The 13551-nt window shown below is 36.3% G+C and overlaps 1 protein-coding gene across 1 annotated transcript; it reads right to left on the bottom strand.

The window, feature by feature from the left end:
* Positions 1-7446: 7446 nt before the first annotated feature.
* LOC124822115 (uncharacterized) lies at positions 7447-13551 on the bottom strand. Its single transcript, XM_088113970.1, has 10 exons — positions 13452-13551; positions 12227-13227; positions 9482-9566; positions 9266-9361; positions 9007-9159; positions 8797-8904; positions 8551-8670; positions 8208-8333; positions 7812-7895; positions 7447-7713 (listed from the first exon to the last, which is right to left on the bottom strand). The coding sequence occupies exons 2-10, from the start codon at positions 13204-13206 to the stop codon at positions 7588-7590; spliced, it is 1878 nt and encodes a 625-aa protein (XP_087970096.1). The 5' UTR covers positions 13207-13227; positions 13452-13551; the 3' UTR covers positions 7447-7587.

Consider the following 13551-nt stretch of genomic DNA (forward strand, 5'->3'; position numbering starts at 1 on the left):
TATGGTTCAAACCTCTCTTAAACCTTGCAATGCTATGCTCTGTGGACCCGCACCAGATATTTTTTTTATAACACATTTTCTTCATTTAACTTATTTTCTTAAAATACGAAAAACAATTTTTTTTAATTAGAATTTTGTTTTTAAAAATTAAAACTTCTAAAAACATTTATTATACACTTTCGATACTTGAGAATTTTATCTTAAGAGACATTTTACAAAATAAAAATAAGAGAAAATTTAAAATGTATTTGACTTCTACTCTTATGCGATATTATTGACGGTGAACACTAAGAATTCACTAATATTTTTAAGAATTTTTTTTTAAAACTGGAATGATATTTTAAGAATAATTGTTCTGATGAAACAGACGTTCTATCAACAAAACAAATAAATGGAAAAATGACTCAACCAAAATTCTAATCAAAAGTAAAATTTAGAATAATACTTTTAGGATGAAATTTGAATATATAGAGACTATAGATTGTTAGGTATGTTAGATTGGAAAATAATATTTCGAGTAGTATTAAAGATGTGTTGGTGACAACTGTATCTGACAAACATTATGCAGGAAAGCTAATTTTCCTTTGCTTTCACAAGATCGTGATATTATTAGTAACAATGTTGTTTGTGGTGTGTTGCGTGTGCAGTTTGGAATTGGCCTTAAAAATTTATTCGATAAAATATTGAAATCGGTATAACAATGAAGAAAGAAAAAGAAGAAAACAAAACTTGATCAAAACTGGAAAACTATGCAACAAAGAGAATGGTGCAGTGTAAGCAGAGCATGATTAAGTTGCTCTTATACCATCTTATGATTGTATGTTAACATGAATTTGATTTCTGATGAGGTTTGTAAGGAGATGAAGCTCAAAGCACCTATTGTCGTTTGTTGCATTTCTATTATATATTGTCCTCTGTTCTATAGAGAATCATATTGATTTATCTATTTAGGGGTTCTGCTATGAGAATTAGAATCTTAATTCTTTTAATTGTCCTATCTTTTCAATAATATCATATACATTTCTATTATCTATTGACCTATATTTTTTATGGAAATTAGAATCTCACTTCTGATTTTCCTATCTTTTCAATAATATCATATACATTTCTATTACCTATTATCCTCTATTGCATCTTTGGTATCCATCAATTTGGTCTGATTTACTAGATTTGTCACGCTGGTGGATGCCAAAAGGAGGAAGAAGCAAATCGTCGTATAGATCAAGAAATTAGCAGAGGAAGATAACATGGAGTTACGAGTGAATTGGTGAGCTTCAGGCTCAGGCAAAGGCATAGACAAAACTGGTGGAGGTGATCTCTCTTGGCTTGTCACAAAAAGGAACAGAGGAAGGAGATAAGTCAGTTGACTCGAATAAGAAAAAGGAAAACAAGAGTGTTTCTAGTTATGGGTTGTGCCCCCTTTAGAGGGGTGCAATGAAAGAATTTAGACAATCAGTTTGGCACAATTGTGCATGGAGGGAACAATAATTCATTTCTTCAATTCTCTAGTGAATGACAGTGAAGATTTGTCTTGGGAACAATTGAAGAAAGCAGTTATGAACAACTTACCGTGCTTAAACAACTTGGGATAGTAGAAGAATATATTAAAAGTTTTGAGTATTTGGTTGTTCAGGTATCTCGTATTCTTGATGATCAGTATTTTTCCTATTTCATTACGAGGTTAAAGGTCGATACTAGGGCATGTCTCATGAGCATACAGTCACTGATGTCATTGACGTGTAGACGTATGTTAAATGTTGCTAGAACGCTAGAAATGGAGATGACTCTGTGAAGTAAGAGTGTGGTGGGATGGGTCGTCAAGACTCTTGTTTTGAGTCTGGTAGTAAAGCCTAAGGAAGGACTCATTCAAATGGTGGGAAAAGTAATTTAGGTGTGGAATTTCAAAAGGGAGACTAAGAGGAACCTTGAAAGGGGTATATCTAATGGGTTAAGCCTAAAGAATGAGATGGTAGACAAAGGGAGACATGGGCCACATGATAAGGGCATAAGACATTTATCCTATCAAGAGCTATTTGATAAAAGGCATAAAGGATTATGTTTTAAGTATGGTGGGCCTTACCATCCTTCCCACACGTGTCCATATAAGCAAATAAAAATAATGATATTGGAAGAGGACAATGCGCAAAATGAAGGAAAAGTTGACAAATACACATTTTAAGGTAATAAGACCGACAATCGTAATTGAAGGAAACTACAACATTTTAGTCTCCAAAGTTTGGTGGAAGATAAGTTCACTCGTGCCTACACTCTGAAATTGAAAGGCAAAATTAAAGATGTGTTGATTTTGATTTTGGTTAATAGTTGGGCAACCCATAACTTTATTTCTCAGAAATTGATGGTATCTCTAGATTGGGAACATGAAAATGCGAGAAACATGAAGGTCTTGATGGGTGATGGCCATGTGACTCAAACACAAGGGTTATGTTGCGGCTTGGAGGTGGAGCACGAGGGAGGAAATTTGAAATTGGATGCCTACTTATTTAAGTTGCAAGACATCGATACGATACTTGGAGTATCGTGGCTAACATCATTGGGGGAGACATTGGTCAATTGGGGAGATCAAGTCATGAAGATCAAGATGTCGAAGGACACTCGCATCTTGAAACGACCGATGCATGCACTCTAAAATCATCCTCACTACGTTAAAGGTGATGATTGAGGACAAAGTTGAGGTGCAAGGAAAGGCCAAATTTGAACTATCTTCAAAGCAAAGTAAAGAGTTATAAAGGTTGTTGGGCCAATTTAACGTTGTCTCCCAGAACTCCAAGGGATTACCTTTAGTGCAATCAAAGGAACATGCAATCACGTTACTACCAAGGGAAGGTCCTGTCAATGTACGCCCTTATCATTATCCTTATCACAAAAAAAAATGAGATAGAAAGACAAGTTCAAGTATTGTTGGAAGATGACCACATTAGGCCTAGTCATAGTGCATCCTCTAGCCCAATACTATTGGTAAAGAAAAAATATGTTTCATGGAGTATGTGTGGATTTCAAAGCACTAAATAAGGTCACTATACCAGACAAATTCCCAATTCTAGTGATTGAAGAACTGTTAGACAAATTACATGGGCCTCGTCTTTTTTATTTTCAAAATTAAACCTGAAATATGGATACTATCAAGTGAAGATGAAAGAGGACGACATCCCAAAAATAGCTTTCAGAACCCATGAGGGCCATTATGAGTACTTGGTAATGCCTTTCGGGTTGATGAATGCCTCTTTTTGGCCCTCACGAATGAAGTTTTCAGGTAACATATGCAAAAGTATGTTTTGGTCTTTTTTGATGACATTTTAATATATAGTGTGCATTGGAAAACTCATTTTAGCCACTTGGAGGAAATTTTGGGCATCCTAAGATTCCACTAACTTTATGTTAGTACAAAGAAATGCTTATTTGGTCAAAAGAGTGTGGAATACTTTTAGGCCATATTATTTCCCAAGAAGGCATAGGAGTGGACCTATCAAAAGTCTAGAGTGTACAAGAATGGCTATATTATTCTGTGAAACCTAAATTACCAATATGATTGGTCGGAGAAAATGAAATGCACTAGGAACCCATAACGATATTGGTCATTCGTAGCATTTGGAAAGTTGGAGAGAGAGTCAATTAATAGCTCGTGCAGTGGAGTGGAAAGGCGGTTGATGAGGCCACTTGGAAAGATGAGATCGTGTTTAGGAATCAATTTCCCACTCTCAGTCTGAAGACAAGACTATTGCTACAAGTAGGGGCAATAATGAGACTCGTATGGAGATTAAACCTAGAGAACCATTGGTCCATTCTTATTGGGAGAATATGAACCCTATCAAGTAAAAAGTGTACATGAGAAAAAGGAAGAAAGACATTATGCAAGGATGTTGAGCTGACATAGGTAGTAGGATCAATTCCTTGAGACTATTGGGGGTTGTTATGGTGAGAGAAAGAGGAATTCCGTTATTGGAGAATGTTGATAAAGTGAGGGGAGAAAAATGTTTTGAGTATAAAAAATCATCCTGATTTCTTTGTTTAAGAGCTTTGTTCTAGGAATTGAAGTCTCATTCCTTTTTATTTTTCTATCTTTTTACTAATATCATATATATTTCTACTATCTTTTGTGTTATGTTCTATTTATGTATTTTTGGAATCCATCAATTTCTCTTCATGTTCCAACAAATTTATTTTTGGTATTCATTAAGTTCTCTTCATATTCCATCAATTTTTGGTATTCATCAATTTCTCTTCATGTTCCAACAAATTTATTTTTGGTATTCATCAATTTCTCTTCATATTCCATCAATTTTTGACATCCATCAAATTCTATTATCAAATTTATTTTTGTACTCATTGTAAGAACCTGTTTTTTTATATAGAATTTATTTCCTTCTCCTTCTCTCGCCATTCTTTCCTCCTCTTCTTTCTTGTTTCAAAAAACCCCTAGGATTAAGAAAGTTGTGAGTGTGAGAGAAAGAGAACGACGGGGGAGACTTCTTTTCCTCTCTACGGATGGGATCATTACATGCATGGAAGGGAAGCGTCTCCAACAGTAAGCGTGACTTCATCTCTGCGGCACAACGACCTCCGTTCGTAGGTGCGACGACAACGACATTTCATGACTTTCCTCTTTATGTTTATGGTGATTTGGGGTTAGGGTTTTGTAGGGATTTTCTTCCGACGTCTCGCACTATCTTGGGTGTGGTCGTGAAGGAGAAGAGATCTCAGGTAAGGGAAGTTAGTACTGTATTTTGTAACTAAAATCTGATTTGAATGGAGTTGTTTAGATGTGTTGGGTGTGTGGAATGTGATTGAAAGTAGAGGAGAATGAAACTAAGGGGAATAGTAGGTATTTTTGGTCAAATTAAGGGGGTTTTGGTATGTGAGTTTATGAGTTAGGGGTTAGAAAGAGTGAATTCAGTTTTAAAGCATGTTTAGAGGTGTATTAAGATTTGTTTGAGTTGTTAATTAGTCGAAATCTGATCTAGAAAGAGTTAATAGTACTTTAGTGGAGTTTTGGTTAGTTTTTTTGGTGCATTTTAGGGGTTTTAACTAGTGAGATTTCAAATTAGAAATTCTAGGCTATAGGAGATTATTTGAAATATGTTATTAAGTCTATTTGAACTTGTTCAAGTGGCTAGGATGTATAAATTTGGTGTAGAAGGTGTAAATTTGAGTTTAGGTGCTTTTGTAGTGTCAAAGAATGGTTTGATGCAACTAGTCTTGGGTCTAACGATCAAATGAATACTTATTTCCACTTATAAATGTGTTTTCCTATCAATTCTAATGCTTAAGGAACCATTTTGATCAACAAAACAAGTCCTAGGGGCATCAAAAGCCATTCTCGAGCGTGTTGTCAACTGGTTCGGGGCTTGGGCGCCCCTTGAGTGCCTTTGTTCCAGGGGTCTGGCGCCCGGGCGCCCCTTTGGGGCGCTCAACGCTATTCAACAACTTTTTTTTTTTAGTTTTAGGGATATCAAATTCGGGGTTCTGGGTATCGATTTTGGACGTTTCTTAGGTCGTTTTTGGGGTTTTGGAGCCTTCCACAGCTATTGGTGAGAGTTTCAAAGTTATTTTCCTTACCTAAATGTGAGTATCAAGATGCCATGAAGAAATTGTGTTATTATGCGATTTTTGATGACTTGTATGGGTGTTTCTATTTCTTTAATGTATGATCGGTAATCTCATGTATTGGTATACTATGTGAATGTAAAAGTGAATGGATATGTAAATGGTTTCAAATGATATCAATGGTTTCAAAGTTGTAAAAATGAGTTCCAAGGAGGAACTTCTTGGTGTTGGTTTCAAGTTTCATTAGTATGAATGTAAGAAGCTCAGTTCTTATGGGTTATCCTGACACTAATGATCATTCATGCTCAAGTAAAGAGTGATGAGTCATGTGGTGAGAGTAACAGGAGGTCTTAATCTAGGTGCTTCGAGTATGGCCTAAGACGCGGTACAGACTAACCTTGTGTGGTAGGTTTAATGGTTGTCAGTTGTTCCACCACACAAGTACATAACCCACTATGGTCCTAGCCCGAGAGCCTTTCTCCATCTAACAAAAGGGCATGTTGAAGGACTAACCTTATGTAGCAGTTTTGATGGTTGTCAGTTGTTCCACCACACAAAGGGCAGAACATGTTTTAGCTCGACATTCATTGTATATCTGGATAGTCAAGTCTAAGTCTGTTACATGTTTAGGATGAATGGTTTTGTTGTGTGAGGTGTAAAACATGTTGTAATGTTGTTTTATTATGATAAATTGTTTTACTACTAGTTAGCCTTGTTTTTGTTTTTGTTTGTATATGTTTCTCTTTTACAATAATCACCTTAAATAGTGTGAGCTTAGGGAGGGGTTTTCTTTGGTCATCTCAGCATGAAGAGTAGGGTGAAACAACATCATAGATAAAATTTATTCTCAAAGTGTAGGATCTCCTTTCTCAATAATTTTAAAAAGTTTCTAGTAAGTTATCATCTATATAATGTTTTATTTTGGTAATTTTATTCTACTAAAATAGAAGGTTACACTCATCAACCAAATTTATTTTGTTTTTCAGAACACACTAAATTAATTCTGAAAATATTATTCCATAAGACACTCATTCCACGCCTATTCCGAAACACTCCAAAAATCCAGCCTGCCACATAGAAAATAAAAATTATTTTCTTTGTTATTTCTACTATAATTTTAGACAATCAAATTGAATATGAAGATAACTTTTAGGATGACAACAAACTGAATATGCACCAAAAATCAATGAAATTTGTCCGGCCAATGTAATTGAATATGAATATAACTTTAAACTATTGAATTCACATTTTAAAATGAGACCGGCCAACTCGATCCTTCATTTTGTGCCCCAAATACAAAGACAAACCTAAAGAGACCGATCAGGGCCACATTGCCACACTATTACAACCTCACAATAATAAAAAAAAGACTCAAAATGCCCGACAACTTCAATCATCACTGTCAAAGTAGAAGAGGAAGAAAAAAAAGAAAACACTACAAAAGAAAAGAAAAAATGCAGACAAAATTGTTTCAAAAAAGTTTTTCTAGAATACATCTAGTGTTTCAGAAAACTCTTTCCAAAAATACATTTCAAACAAGGATATTTCGAAAAACTCGTTCCGAAAAACATTATACAAGTTATGAAAAATTTGTTCCAAAAATCTTATTACGAAAAATTCATTCCACCATAGATTTCATATATTCCAAAAAGTTCTGTTCCAAAAAAAAATTGAAAATTCCAAGAAGCGTTGTCCGGAAAGTTTTCAAAACAAGTAATCTAGATGTCAATTTTTCAAAAGATAAAATGGTCATTTTAATTCTTTTAAACCCATTATTAGCCTGAATCCACCCAAAACTCGTTATCTGTTTTTCGATTGTTCAGGTTTAGGTCTTTTTTCTCAACCTTATCTAAAAACAAGGACAATTGCTGACCAAATACAACCTTAATCTAAAACAAACCATGCTTCAAAGTCAAAGCCAGTTTTTCCTCACAAAGTAATAGGGTGAACGGGATCAACTTCGTCATCAAACAAACAGAAGACAGGTGTACAGGATTTCAAGGGAAAATAAACAACTCTGTGCCCTCATTTAAGAAGAGTCTTCACAATTGATTTGACATTGAGTTTCTTGAGGTCAGTGTAAGACTGTCCACAGCCCACAAACATCACAGGAGCTCCAGAAATGTAAACCATGGAAAGTGCTGCTCCTACCTGAAAAAGGAAACCATATTAAAAAACAATGTTATTCACGAACATGTCATGTCAACTGAAAAACTCATACTTCCTTAAAAAAAATTGAATTCATGTACCTTATCATCAATGGTGTCAAACTTCGTGAGCAAGATCCCATCAATCAAGTTTGGGTTGGGTGATGTTGCAAGGTCTGCTAATTTCTGAGGTGCCATGAGACAGTTGAGGTTAAATATAGAGACAAAATAGAATTTAATTTTAATATTTTGTCAATATAAAGAAAAATCTTTACACAGTTAAACAATTATAAATCATAGTAACTATATAAGACAATACTTTCAATTTTCAATTATGTAGAACGATACGTCCTACAGATACGTGACATAGATCTAAGTATCAGTGCTTCATATGACAGCATAAAATATCTTTGTACTGTCATTATAGTTTAGTTAAATCATAAAGATAAGGGAAGAAAAAGCATTATCTGGGAAATATTGAGCAAATATGAACAATACCTGATTGAACTTTGAAAGCTGATCAACTGCGTCATTACCAACCAGTGCTTCTCCAACAAATAGGACAAGATCTGGATTGTTAAGGTAGATGAGTTTTGACAGTGCTCTCATAAGTGGTTCATTATCCTGAAACCAGCATCAACGGTTAGATGAACAAAAATACATTCAAATAAACAAACACCATCCCATATTAATGTATTGGAATTAAAAAGAAAAGAACATAAACAGGCATGTCAATTATTGGAGTTTCATAATATTTATATGCAAGCGATCTTCATATAAATGACCCAAAAATCTGATACAATAATCATATTCATGGCCAAGATAATAACTAAATCAGTACCTGCATACGACCAGCTGTGTCAACAAGAACCACATCCGAACCATTGTGTGAAGCTTCTTGAATTGCTTCTTTTGCAACAATGGCAGGATCTTTCTCGTAGCCCTTTTCAAATATAGGTATCTGAAACATGGAATTTGTAAGAAGACACGCATGCCTCTACTAAAGAACTTTGCCATGAACTAGGAAAATAAGAATATGAAGGTTATAGAACTACATCAATCCTTAAGCAGTAAAATTAACATAAACCTGAAGTCTCCGAGCATGGGTCCGCAGCTGTTCAACAGCTCCCGATCGAAATGTGTCACAGGCAGCCATCATGACACTGACCTTGTGCTGCAGAAGCCAATAAGCAACCTACACCGTGACACAAAATAAATCACCATTATTCAAGTAAAAAAAAGACATGCTGTATATATGGAATCACGATCGTATTGAGAAACAATATGGTTCACCCACCTTAGCTAGATTAGTAGATTTTCCAACACCATTAACACCAACAAATACAACAACATATGGTTTCCTTTGCTCTTTGGCAGCATGCACATCCCTCAGTATATCAATAGAACGTCTAGGAGTTAAAATTCGAATAAGAGCTTCTTCCATTGCCGCCTACAGTAGTATTTTTTTAGTATACTATTAGTATGAATGTTATACATGTAAGCTCATAAAGTAAAGGCAGTAACACATGTATATATGAAAGACTACAGAAACCAACATGCACTGTTGAAGATATCCTTGTAAATGAAGCCAGCTTTTTGCCTTCAAGACTTGCTGCAACTGATTCACAGAGTTTCTCAGCTATCTCCTCAGCCTAAAAGAGACATGGAATGCAAATAGTATTGGCGAACATAAAGAACCCAACAGATAACCATTAAGATATACAGAAAGAAAAGAAAAACAACTCTGTTGAATGTTGAGTAGAAACACATACCACATTCTTGGTCATGAGCCTATCCTTTAGAGCTTTCAAAGCTGGTTCTAAGTCTGACTTCTCCAAATTTGCCTTCCCTGCAATGCTGCACACGGGGATATGTGAAAATGTTCTAATTAGTTTCAGAGAAATGATGAAAATATAAGATAAAAATGTAAAAACTAAACAAGATATCTTTATCCTTGCCACTAAGCTTTGAAATCAAATAATGACATGTGGGTTTTTTTTCATGCAATAAATAGCCTCCATTAATAATAAGATGTAGAATTCCACATTTTGTTTATTTTCGTTTAAGAACATGATAGCAGGATATTAGGAACTTGATCCAAGTTTGGTCTTATGCTTAACCTCAGTAAACAAAAAGAAGGCCAGACTGGAGATAGGATAGCTTCCCTTGTTTATCCGCAATGAAACCAGATTCATCATGCAAGAGGGTAAACTTTCAAACTATTTATTTTGTTCCCCTCCTCTACCTCCATTCCTAAACTTTTGGGTAAAGTGATAGAACAATATAATTGCATTACAGTTTACAAAGTGAACTAAGAGGATCTCTTGACGATGGACGCATATAAACTACTAAATCTTCCATGACAGTGAGCTGATTATTCACCAACAAGGTTGCAATTACAGAAAATTTACAGAAGATAATTCTATTTGCAACACGATAATGCCGAAAAACTAGTAACACAATACTGCAAAAACCCATAGTAATAAGTTACAAATCATTTTTGAGGACTCCAGCATGCGAGAACTGTCAGACCTCAATAAACGCACCCAAAAACCCCTCCTGTCAGAATCATTAAAACGCACCCAAAAACCCCTTTGCGCGGACGCCAGATGTCAAGCAACGAGGATCAGAAATCAGATAGTGGAAGGCAGGTGTCGGCAGATGAGCGGACGCTCGTTTTGACGTGGGAAGAAAACTAATTTTTCTGAAAACTAATATATATGTGAAATTTTATATTTTAGTTATTCTTAAATACTAATCCCATAGTATCTTAGTATATTTATCAAGCCTCTTTTATATAAGTTTAGTACCACCTGGTCTTATACCAAGTGTTCGTCCTAAGCACGTGTTTGATCTTATACCAGACACTCGTTCTATCTCCTTAAACTAAATTTCTTATATGAGCGTTCGTTCAAGTTACTAGGGTCCGCTCACTATAGTGTTCAGTCTTTAACTGACATTCGTATTTCTTGATATTAAATATAATTAATCTAAGTTTCATAAACGCTCGGACACTCGTTCTATCTCCTTAAACTAAATTTCTTATATGAGCGTTCGTTCAAGTTACTAGGGTCCGCTCACTATAGTGTTCAGTCTTTAACTGACATTCGTATTTCTTGATACTAAATATAATTAATCTAAGTTTCATAAACGCTCGGTTATTCATGGAAACTCCTCTATGTATTATTCTTTGGGTCTCTTGGAGTGTCTGTGTCCCTTGGCATTCGGCCTAGAGTTTCAGTGCTGAGTATGGTCTTTTAGATGTTCGGTTAAAGCTTTTAAGAGTCAGTTCATCTAATTGACTCATTTTGTAAGTTACATTCGTTCTATTCGTTCTTCGCGATATTAGATTGTATTTGGTTTCTTTCTCAAACCGATGGTAAATATCTTGGTCTAAATTCATTCTGGAATTGGAGACCTCTCGGTCTCGCTCCAATTGTTCAAACTCTTTCTGAGTCAGGGTTGAACGTTCGGTAAATTGCATCCGAACGGATCCTTGTGTGAAATGGTTAAGTGAGATGATTATTAAAGAAAGATGAAGAAAATGAGTTATGGAAAGGGTGTGATTTATGGACGAGCGTTCCGGGGAGGAACGACTCATGTATGAATATTGAAATTGGTAAAGTATGACTGTGGGTATGCTAAGCTGGCTGTTCATCATGATGTTCCGTGAGTACTCGTCTTCACGTAGAGGAGGGTAGGTCATGTGTGGGAACGGCAGGAGGTCCTAATCCTTAGGGGTACTTTGGACAAATAGGGTTAACCTCGGGTGACAGCTGTTGAGGGCATCCCAGTTACTACATCACCCGGGTGCACGAACGCCTGTAGCTACACAGATTTCATACAGTCCGGACAGTCAGTCTAGTGATAGGCTTTGTATGATTCGTATGATGAAATTTATCTTGTGTGTTGGATTGTTTGAAATGTATGTGTATGTATGAATTAAATTTCATAAGTTTATCCTGTGTTTTTCTTGTGTTGTCTCGTTTTGTACATCCGTCCTTATTGTTGCAATGATCATCCGTGTGGATGTGAGCAGAAGGAGACGAGCTGCTGGAAGAGGCGCTAGAAGAAGAAAATTTGGTAGAAGTAGAAGTGAAGACCGAACAATAGAATGTTCGGTCAGTAGTTTAGTTTTCGTAGAAAGGCGGTCGTTCGATCACCTTCCCTTTTATTTATATTTGACCGTTCGGTAGTTCTTTTTGTGAATCGTTCGGTTAGACTTGTACTGCTGTATAGTTTAAATATGGTAACTCTCTCTGTAAGACCGTTCGGCCATGTGCGTACGTTTTCTTAGTGTAAGACTGAACTGGAATATCATTAAATGTAATTATTCGATTATATGGTTTATTGCTGTATTTTTGAAATGTTACAAGAACAAATCCACAGGTCAAGAGTAATATAGCCTACGTTAAACAACAGATCATTCCAGCAACATATTCAGACAACTTAAACAAAGATAAACAATAGCCCTAGGAAAGTCGAAAATATATGAAGTATACACACGATTGTCTTACCTCTGGAACATGGATGAAAACCAACCCTTGTTTTTGGCTTCAGGCTTTCTCTTGTTTCCGACATTCTCCTCCTCCTCTTCTTCCTCCTCACTTTCAGAACTAACTATCTCTTCTTTATCCATCATACTTTCACCTTGATCTGCAACCACAAAATCTATGTTCCTGTCCCCGTCCTCTGCAGAATGATCTGTAAAGTCCAATTTAGTTTCCGTAGTAGCAGCATCATCCCACACCCTATTTTTCTTTATGGCTTTTTTGTTTGGCTCTGCCTTGGAAGCCTTTGCAGCAGTATCTACCTTCTTCCCACCTTTGGTCCTAAGCTTCTGAAGCTTATGTACATCAAAAGCCCCAGCATTGGGACTTCCATTCTGTCTACCATTCACATCACTACTCAGGTTAGTATCTTTAGCAACAACAAAATTTTCATTGGAGTGTCCATTCTCAGACCTCCGTCCATTGCCACCGTCACCATCTTTCCCACCACCATCCTTCGCCACACCACCACTCTTCTTCTTATTCCCTCCCTCGAATTCCGATTTATTGTTCCCCTGCACCTGCTTCTTAGCATTCCCAGCAACAGGATTTGGACTCGACCGCTTCAAATCTTCGGCACGGGCCAAAGCCTCCATCTTTAGCTGCCTAAAGGTCTCATCAAAATCAGGGTAAGCAGTCCTTTTGGGATCATAGATCTGCGAAAACTCACGCTTCACCATAGCAAGCAGATCTTCCACATACAAGAGATGAAGAATCCGTTGGTAAACAGCCACAAACACAAGGCCAAGTTCATTGTGGAAGGTCCACTTGAGAGTGTAGGAAGCACCAGGAGCATCATAATTGTATGATGCCGCACCGGATCGCTCCTCCAAAAGACATGAACGAATCAAGGTATCTATAGGGGAACCTTTCAGAGCGTTCCCAAGTTCTTTACATGTCCAGAGGATTAACCCTCCTCTTGTAAATATCAGTAACTGCTCTAACATCCTTGATGACTTTCAATTTTCCTGTTGATCAATCAAGAGTAACAAAGAATGAATAACAAGAGGAAAAAATGGGATTTTTTTTCATGTTCTCAAAAACCTAAAATCTAAGACCGGCGAAACATAATCATGGGTAACACATGCCCGTGTTCGCTTTCGTTGTCGCGGTGATGATTATTACGTTGAACAAATCGAGAAAAAGGAAATTCGATTGAAAGAACACAGAAAAACATGGCCGTGAAAGGTACCTGTTGTTTCCCCGAGGTGAAGAAACGCGTTCTACTACAAGGATGCTAGAAAATTAAGATAGAAATAACTTGTTGAGTTTCTTTTGTTTTGTGTGTATCC

The sequence above is a fragment of the Vigna umbellata genome, chromosome 4 (assembly GCF_029865625.1).
Source record: "Vigna umbellata cultivar VRB3 chromosome 4, Vumbellata_1.0, whole genome shotgun sequence".
NCBI lineage: Eukaryota > Viridiplantae > Streptophyta > Magnoliopsida > Fabales > Fabaceae > Vigna > Vigna umbellata.